The sequence below is a fragment of the Dipodomys ordii genome, unplaced genomic scaffold (genome assembly GCF_000151885.1).
Source record: "Dipodomys ordii isolate 6190 unplaced genomic scaffold, Dord_2.0 Scaffold213, whole genome shotgun sequence".
Lineage (NCBI taxonomy): Eukaryota > Metazoa > Chordata > Mammalia > Rodentia > Heteromyidae > Dipodomys > Dipodomys ordii.
The window spans coordinates 462,347-471,981 of NW_012267429.1; the positions used below are offsets into that span (position 1 = coordinate 462,347).

General features: G+C 59.3%; 1 protein-coding gene across 1 annotated transcript in view; it reads right to left on the minus strand.

Annotated features, from left to right (window-relative positions):
• The window catches only part of Kndc1 (kinase non-catalytic C-lobe domain (KIND) containing 1), a 79,813-nt gene that overhangs the window by 60,169 nt on the left and 10,009 nt on the right, over nucleotides 1-9,635 (minus strand). Inside the window, exons 2-8 of the mRNA XM_013035492.1 lie at nucleotides 9,293-9,485; nucleotides 8,929-9,068; nucleotides 8,161-8,354; nucleotides 3,604-3,856; nucleotides 2,422-2,620; nucleotides 1,744-1,802; nucleotides 326-472 (exon numbers count right to left, since the gene is read on the minus strand). Of these exons, the coding sequence (XP_012890946.1) occupies nucleotides 326-472; nucleotides 1,744-1,802; nucleotides 2,422-2,620; nucleotides 3,604-3,856; nucleotides 8,161-8,354; nucleotides 8,929-9,068; nucleotides 9,293-9,485 (1,185 nt within the window). The remainder of the gene's footprint in view (nucleotides 1-325; nucleotides 473-1,743; nucleotides 1,803-2,421; nucleotides 2,621-3,603; nucleotides 3,857-8,160; nucleotides 8,355-8,928; nucleotides 9,069-9,292; nucleotides 9,486-9,635) is intronic.

Here is a 9,635-nt window from a genome sequence, read left to right on the forward strand (position 1 = left end):
TCCCCTGGCCTCCTGAGACCCCCCAGCCCACAGGAGGCTCCCCTGGCCTCCTGAGATCCCCACCCAGACCACACGAGGCATCCAGTAGTCTCCAGACCTGCCCGTGTTACCACAGGTATTTTTTGGTACAAAAAACAAGGTTCCCTGAGATGACAGAAAATAGATTGCTTTGCTCATGATAACTATAAGCAAAAAATATTCATTACAAAAATGTATCGTTCTTTAAACTGACAATGCCACCGAAACCTGGCAAGGAGCACTGTGAGCTGTGTCTGCACAGGCACGTGGCCTTGGACCTGGGGGAGGGCCGGACGGCCGGGCCTACCTGGAGGTCTGGCCGGTCCCTGGGGTCTTCCGCCTGCATCTGGCCCAGCAGCGTCTCCAGGTCTGGGCTCAGCCTGAGTTCCAGCTGCGGTTCGGACACGAACTCCAAGGCGGCCCTCAGCGTTGCCCCCAGGGAGTAGATGTGAGCCTGTGGCACCGGAGTGCGAGCTCAGTTCACAGGCAGCCTTCCGCCCTGGGCCAGGCTGTGGCCCCAGAGGGCCACCACGAGGGTGACTGGCCCTCTCCCCCTGCAGCCTGCCACCCTCCCGTGCTGGGTCTGTCCCTGTCCCCTGCAGCCTGCCACCCCTCCCGTGCTGGGTCTGTCCCCTGCAGCCTGCCACCCCTCCCGGGCTGGGTCTGTCCCTGTCCCCCTGCAGCCTGCCACCCTCCCGTTCTGGGTCTGTCCCTGTCCCCCCTGCAGCCTGCCACCCCTCCCGTGCTGGGTCTGTCCCCTGCAGCCTGCCACCCCTCCCGGGCTGGGTCTGTCCCTGTCCCCTGCAGCCTGCCACCCCTCCCGGGCTGGGTCTGTCCCTGTCCCCTGCAGCCTGCCACCTCTCCTGTGCTGGGTTTGTCCCTGTCCCCCCTGCAGCCTGCCACCCCTCCTGTGCTGGGTCTGTCTCGTTCAGTCCTGGTCCTCAGAGGCACAGACCTGCCCCACCCATGCTGCTCTCCTGTCACAGACATTTGAGCAGGAGGAACGGTTTTGGAGTTTGTCTGTTTGAGAGAGGAGGCCTCTAAGGACACCGCAGAGTGGGCCCTGCACAAGATGTAGCTGGAAGGCCTCCGCTTACATCCTGGCCTGGCTGGAGGGGCAGGTGCACCCTGTGGGCCACTTCACAAAATCCAAATGCCTGGGAGGGTCTTGTGACTGTCATGTGAACTTGGAAAGGAGTAGCTTTCTCAGGTGTGTGTGACACGTGTATGCGTTCAAGGGGCACGGCCAGCGGATGCTCTCTCGCTCCCGCATGGACTTATTTGCTTCTGGCTTGCTCTCTGTGTGTGAAATCCTTCCTGCTGTATTCACTCCTGAGTTCCTGGGGTCCTTGTTGCTATTATAAACAGGAGATTTAGCTTTGATCTCTAGCTTGTAATTATGATACACAGTCATTGACTTCTTTCTGGGCAGTACCTTTCAGCTGGCCTCGCAGCCTTTCATTCTCTTAGATTCCAGTCCCTTGCACCCATCACATACACACTCTCTGCTCCGAGTCCAAGTCTGCTGTGCTGCCCACCCCGAGTCCACCGTTCCCCCCAAGGTCACGGCTTCAACAGGCCATGCCTGAGCTGCCGCCCAGAACAAAGGCAGCTGTGGAAGAAGGCCCAGCCTGTCCAGAGGCTGCCAGGCTGTGGTGGGAGAGGCCACCCAAAGGCACAGGGCAGGGGGAGGGCTTGGCGAGCTGTCTACCTGGCAGCACCTACCTCAAAGGTGTTTCCGGTGAGGTCGAACTCTGGGGGGACAAAGGCTCCCTCAGGGTCATCTCGGGGGAAGAAAAGAGAATGTGCTCAGGTCTCAACCACAAAGCAAAGCATCCGCTGAGCCTTGACCCTGACAACCTCAGAGCTCTGTGTTTCGGGGCCTCCTTGAACCTGGGGAGTGCCGCGGGTCCCTGGGGCCTCTGCCTCCTACTCAAGACCAGTCCAATTGCCTCCAAGGCAATCGCAGCTCACAGAGAAATCGGACCCTTAACAGTAAATGTGGGAGGAGGGAAAGGGTTTTGTCCACATCCCTGAAAAGGAACAGGGAAGCTGCAGTTTGGGAAATCAGGCTCTCCCTGGAAAGGGCCATGCAAGGGAGTGGCCGACCATTCTCCAGACCCCCTTGCAGCCCCTGTGCCTGGCCCCTGCAGCCCAGAGGAGCACCCTGGTGAGGGCCTCGGGGACGCCCGAGCTCAGTGGAGCCTCAGGCGAAGAACCACATCGGGCTCCAGAGGAAACCCCGGCCCTGACCCGTGTCCTGGCTGCTGCCTGGTGCCCACCATGGCCCTCCCCCCTGCGCTGTCTCCCCTCTGCACTGGCCTCTGATTGGGCACCATCGCCTCCTCTCCCCCCCCCCATTGGGTGCCTTCCTCCCCTCTCCCCCCCCCCCCCGGTGCTCACCACTGAGCTGCTCCATGAAGCACACATTCCCGCTAGTGTTGAAGGCCAGGGTGTCGGGAGTGATGCACAGGGTCTGGAATAGGGCAGCGTGGACCACGCTCCGCATGGACAGGCTGCACTCCAGGCACACGGCCCAGGCCTCCTGCTCGCTGAGGCCTCGGTCCCTCAGGGACAGGACGTCAGCCAGGGACACATTCTCCTGCCAACACATGTCTGTGTGTGAGCCCAGAGCGACGGCCCAGCTGGGGCCGAGTGCCCAGGCTGAGATGGGTCCCTGGAAGAGTACACTCCAGGCAGCGTCTCATTCTGTGGGCAGGTGAGGGGTGTGGGTTAGGTCTTTTTGAGGCCAAGACTGACAGCCTGGCTGTCAGAACCACGGAGCATATGGGAAGTCCACCAGTACCATGCCAGTCCCCACGGCTCCATGGGGCTCCTCCTTCCAGGCCTGGGAGGCTGGATGGGGACCTGCACTTGTGCCCAGCTGGCACCTGCTCATGGACGTGGCCAGGCTCACGGCTCCACTCCCCCGTGGAGGCTGTGAACGCACAAGCTGGGTGCCAGGCCTGTGGAGGCGGGGTGAAGCCCGCCGAGAGCGCGTCTGTGCACAGGAGGCCCTCAGCTGGGCCGAGGTGACATCCACAGGCAGCACCCAGGCTCACCTCACAGATCGAAGTGGGCTCCGGGGCCTCGAAGAGCTCAGCCGCGAAAACGAACACACACGTGTGCACTCCGGGGCCTCGAAGAGCTCAGCCACGAAAACGAACACACACGTGTGCACTCCGGGGCCTCGAAGAGCTCAGCCGCGAAGACGAACACACACGTGTGCACTCCGGGGCCTCGAAGAGCTCAGCCGCGAAAACGAACACACACGTGTGCACTCCGGGGCCTCGAAGAGCTCAGCCGCGAAAACGAACACACACGTGTGCACACTACCATCTGCACACATGTCCTGCAGCACAGTGCTCCTGCCGCAGGCTACCCACACCTGTGGGCATTTCTTTTATGTGTGCACACGCTGAACACGCACCAACACAAGCACGTTCACCCTCTCGTGCTCACCTTCTAAACACCAACACACAGGCATGCTGCTATGGTCTGACTGCAAGATGCTCCCTGCAGCCTCCTTTCACGGAATCTGGACTGGTAGCACTGATTACAGCACTGGCTGGATGGGCAAGTCACAGGGGCGTGGCCTGGCTGGAGGAGGCGGGCCGCTGGGGGCGTGGCCTGGCTGGGGATGGGCAAGTCACAGGGGCGTGGCCTGGCTGGAGGAGGTGGGCCGCTGGGGGCATGGCCTGGCTGGAGGAGGCGGGCCGCTGGGGGTGTGGCCTGGCTGGAGGAGGCGGGCCCCTGGGGGCGTGGCCTGGCTGGAGGAGGTGGGCCCCTGGGGGCGTGGCGTGGCTGGAGGAGGCGGGCCGCTGGGGGTGTGGCCTGGCTGGAGGAGGTGGGCCGCTGGGGGTGTGGGTACCTAGTCCCAGTTGCTCTTTCTGCTCTCTGGCTCCCTAGGTGAGCAGCTCCTCTCCGTCGCCCTAGGAAGTTCTTCTATACCAAAAGCCCAGGAGCAATCAGGACTGAAACCTCTGAAACTGGACCACAATGAACCTCCCCACCCCGAACAGGACTGGACTCAAGGGCTCTACCACAATGAACCTTCCCACCCTGAACGGGGCTGGACTCAAGGGCTCTACCACAATGAACCTTCCCACCCTGAACGGGGCTGGACTCAAGGGCTCTACCACAATGAACCTCCCCATCCTGAACGGGACTGGACTCAAGGGCTCTACCACAATGAACCTTCCCACCCTGAACGGGGCTGGACTCAAGGGCTCTACCACAATGAACCTCCCCATCCTGAACGGGACTGGACTCAAAGGCTCTACCACAATGAACCTTCCCACCCTGAACGGGGCTGGACTCAAGGGCTCTACCACAATGAACCTCCCCATCCTGAACGGGACTGGACTCAAGGGCTCTACCACAATGAACCTTCCCACCCTGAACGGGGCTGGACTCAAGGGCTCTACCACAATGAACCTTTCCCATCCTGAACGGGACTGGACTCAAGGGCTCTACCACAATGAACCTTCCCACCCTGAACGGGGCTGGACTCAAGGGCTCTACCACAATGAACCTTTCCCATCCTGAACGGGGCTGGACTCAAGGGCTCTACCACAATGAACCTTTCCCATCCTGAACGGGGCTGGACTCAAGGGCTCTACCACTTGAGTCAGGCCCTGTGACCCTTTGCCTTTAGTTGGCTTCTCAGATAGGGTCTTACACTCACTTTGTTGGTCTGGCTTTGAACCATGGTCCTCCCTCCTCTGCCTCTTGAGGATCTGGAGGGACAGACATGTACCACCAGGCCCTGCCTTCCTTCTTCCTTTACAAACTATCGCTCTCAGGTATTTGTCACAGCAATGAAAGGTCTAATATGTATGCACACACTCCCAAAGTGCTGACACATTTTTATATACACACATACAGACCCAGGCAGTGAAAGAAAACATTCTCATACATAAGTAGACACATTGCTAACACATTTTTACACATGCATGCTTGTGTAAACCAAGGCTCAAGCCTACATCCTTATTAACAACCCTGAGCTATCTACTCACACCCTAACAACACTGTCCTACCCATTCATGGCCTAACAGCCTTGTTCAAGCATTCACACCCTGACTAACAACCCTGTCCACACAGTCACACCCTGATGACCTTGTTCACACATTCACACCCTGACGACCTTGTTCACACATTCACACCCTGACAGCCTTGTTCACACATTCACACCCTGACTAACAACCTTGTTCATACATCCACACCCTTACTAGTAACCCTTTCCTTCATTCACACCCTAACAGCCCTGTCCACGCATTCACACCCTAACAGCCTTGTTCATGCATTCACACCCTGACAACCCTGTCCACACATTGACACACTGACAACCCTGTTCACATGTTGACACCCTAACAGCCTTGTTCACGAATTCACACTCTAACAACCCTGTCCACACATTGACACTCTGACTAACAGCCTTGTTCTCACATTCACACCCTGACTAACAGCTTTGTCCACACAGTCACACCCTGACTCCTAACAACCTGTCCACACATTTACATCCTAACAACCTTATTCATGCATTCACACCCTAACAACCCTGTCCACACATTCACACCCTGACAGCCTTGTTCACACATTCACACCCTGACTAACAGCCTTGTTCACACATTCACACCCTGACAGCCCTGACTGATCCATTTACACTCTGACTAATAACCCTGTCCATACATTCACACCCTGACTAACAGCCTTGTTCACACATTCACACCCTAACAACCGTTTCCACGAATTGACACCCTAACAACCCTGTCCTGTGCATTCACATAGGTCAGTACCACCAATGTTCCTAATGTTTCCATTTCATGTCCTCACTCACAAGCACACACATTCACACACAGACACACGTGCTTACCCGTAGTCACACACATACATAAACAATGCATGTCCATGCATCCCCCATATTCCTCCATATACACTCAGACATAACTACAAACATACATGCTCACACATCACACACATATACACATACATATGCACGTGTATGTCCACATATTCCCCATATTCTTCCATACACATGCTCTCACACATTCACACGTCTCTGCATACTCAGACCTGTACAGCCTATACACATGATTGTACATAAGCACACGCACCTCTCCACATACATACACCACACACTTGTATACTCCCACGTGTTCACACACATGTCCATAATTCTTCCACACACATACTAGCACAAGACACACATAATGTGCCTATACACACATGTATCCCTCTGTACACATGCTCACACACATACATTTACACACAAATGTTTCTACACATGCACACGTTTTCCTATACACACAAATAGGCACATACATTTGCATCTCTGCTTCCACAGAATGATAGTACAGCACACACACACCAGCATGCCTCCATTCACACACACACGACACACATGCAGAGGAATGCACTTGCACACAAATTCAGTTTAGCACACATGTACACACCACGCATGAGGTACACATGGCGCTCACTAAACAAGGCCATAAACACCCCCAAAGATGCCGTGGGCTGGCTCAGCGCAGGGGAGGGGCGCCCACGGCTGAGTCTGAGCCAGTCCTGCCAGCCTTGGCCAGCAGGCTGCCTGCTTGCAGCTGGTGACGGGGTGTACTGCCAAGACAAGGCAGCGTGGCTTCACAAGCTGCAGGGTCAGTGGTCCTGCAACCTCGTACGGCTTCCGGCGGGGGCCCAGGTGTCCTGAGAACTGGGGCCCTGGCCAGCCCTGGGGCAGCTGGACTCTACAGCCCCCGTGTCTGTTTGCAGTGGGAATGTCTGAACCCCAGGGCCCGAGTCATTGCTCCCAGAGGTGGCCAACACCTCTGGTAACAGGCCCTCCCGCACCTGTGTCTCCAGGGTGGATCCTGCTCATACCGGGCTCCGGGAGCCTGCAGGCTCCTCCCTGGCTGCTGTCTCTGAGGCCTGCAGCTGCTGCTGCCCCCTCTTCTCTGCCCTGCTCTGTCCGAATCCAGGCGGCTGGACTAGGGGAGGCTGGAGAGTGGGAGGAGCCTTGGGTCAGGGGCCAGGGACAAGGATGAGAGACCGGGAGGGACGCAGGCAGCACTCACCAGCCGCTCAGCCTCAGTCCATGGCCCCCCCAAATTCCAGTGGACAACTCTGAGGACAGGAGCCAATACCCTAGGGGGGTTCGGCTCCAAGTGAAGTACACCGGGCCTGGCGAGCGCTGTGGTTAAAGCCACGCTGAGGCTTAAGCAGCCCAGGCAGACCTTGCAGAGGAGTCAGCGGGGCTCAGCTCCTACGCATGGGGCCCACGTGTGTGCCACGGGAGGGACCCAGGTCCAGGCATCTTGACCCCCCATGCTCAGCCCAGCTGGTTTCTGACAGCATGGATGGACCTCCGGCCAGCATCTGCAGCCCCATCTGTGGGTTTAGGGGTAGGTTTGGCCGGCGAGAGGGTTCTTCACCGGTCCCAGCCCAGGGCTGTGGCATGCCCAGGGCTCCCAGCCCCCGCCCTCCTCGAAGCCCTCTGACGGCCTCCTGCTCTGAATCTGACTGGGCACAGGCCGCAAGACTCCGCGGCCCCTTTCACGCCCCACCTGTGGGCCCTGTCTACCTTCAGTCTCCAAACTCGGCCCAAACCTCTCCCCGGGGGCTCCACAGGCACTTTCTGGGCTTGGAGAAGGTAAAAATGTCTCACACCCCTGGTGGAGGCTGGGATAACACCTTGTTGATACCCAGTGGTGCCATCTTTATCTCCAGTTGCCTGGGACTGTGTCCTTGAAGGCCAGGGTACCAGGCTATTTGCCTGCTGGACTCCTACCATAGCTGCCTGGTGTGGTCCTGCCCTGACTAGCCCATGGTCAGGCCTCTGACCCCACATCTGACCATAGCAGCTAAAACCCCATACAAATCCGGGAGGGGCACTTCCTCTAGGAAGCCTACCCCGCTTGATGCGGGCCGGTGTCTCCACTGTGTCCCCAGGGTCCTTTGCCTGCAGGTGTCTGGCGTCCCAACACTGGCACAGACTCCAGGCCCAGCCAGGCCAGCCCGGTCCACGCCCCTGCCAGTCATGGTGGCTTCCAGCCAAGCCCACTCATGTACCACATGCCTCCAGGCCACCCAGAGTGGAACTGCCGGGATGTGGGAGCCGGTCTCAGCTTTCTAACGAATGCCAACTTGCGTTCCAACAGGCTGTTCCCACTCCCACGGTAGCCAGCACGCCCGCCCCGGCCTCCGAGCTCCCGTCGGGCGGTCAGGGCAGCCACTGCCCTCAGGGCGTACCTCACATCCTTCAGGTCAAAGAACCTCACGTGCCCACCAGCCATTTTGGGCTTTCTCTTGGGCAGGGTGAGGTAGCGGCATTCGTGGGACTTTGGGGTTGGGGCCAGTCTGAAGGTTGTTCTCTCTCTGTCTCTCCCTCTCTCCTTTCCCCCTCCCCCCATCTCCCTTTTTCAAGTCAGGGTCTTGCTACGCACCCTAAGTTGGCCTGGACCTGCAATCCTCCTCCCTCTGCCTCCTGAGGGCTGGGATTGTGGACGTGTGCCACAACACGCAGCTTTAGGGGTCCATTTCTTGACCTCCCTGGAGTGACTTCCTATATCCCATGTGGCCTGTCTCCACGTTGCCAGCTGTGGACGGGGATCCTCCGGCATGGCCCAGTCACAGCCTCCCCCCTCCCCCCGGCTGGCACCGGCAGCAACCGTGGAGGCTGGCAGGACGGGGGTCCTCCGGCATGGCCACGTCACAGCTTCACCCCGCCCCCCCGCCCCTGCCGGCTGGCACTGGCAGCAACCGTGGAGGCTGGCAGGCAGTCCTGTGAGCCCCATGCACATCCACTTAAAATCCTCCAGGGAGCTGTGCGGTACAGGGTGCGCACGCGGGGTCTGGACCTCAGGTGTGTCTCAAACACGGGCGTGTTAACGCTTCACGCGGCAGCCTCGGCACCATGGCAGGACGGAGGCCCGGCCTCGCCGCCGGACTCGGACATTCCTGCAGCCGAGGTATCAGGGAGATGACGGCCAGAGGCGCTCCGGTGTGAGTCGGGTCACACCGTGGCCTGCTCTGTTCTGGTGGTGCCAGGGTGCCTGGGGCACACAGAGGAGGCCCCTGAAGTGCACACAAAAAGGTGCCGCGTGCAAAGGGGCTCCGATCTGCTGCCTTTGGCAACCGGGAGCTGAAGCTTCTCAGCCACCACAAAACGCGTCCTGTCCTCTGGGAGTTCCTGAGGCTGTGCTGTGACCATCCTTCCTTGAACATCAAAGCCGGGCGATCCAAAGGGTTATTTATTCCCGGTCTCTCCTCTCTGCACCTTCAACTGCACTAAATCCAGGCCAGCCGAGGGTGGAGGCAGTGCCACCCCCGCAGGCCTTGGCCCTGGGCCCGCAGCAGCGGTGGAAGCCTGGTCCCTTCAGAGCCCCCTGGGGGAGGCCCTCAGAGGGGCCGGGCTGGGCCTCTGGGCAGTGAGTCTGGGGGCTCTGGCCGAGCTGCAGCGCCCGCTGGCCCTGAGGGTGGCCGGGGGCTCAGGCACCAGGGCCCTGGACACCTGCTGCCTTGGGGTGCACAGAGGGAAGGCGGATCCCCTGGAGACGCAGGGCCCGACTCTGGGGAGGGGACCGTCCCCGGGGACAGCCGGGCTCCGCCAGGGCGCGGGC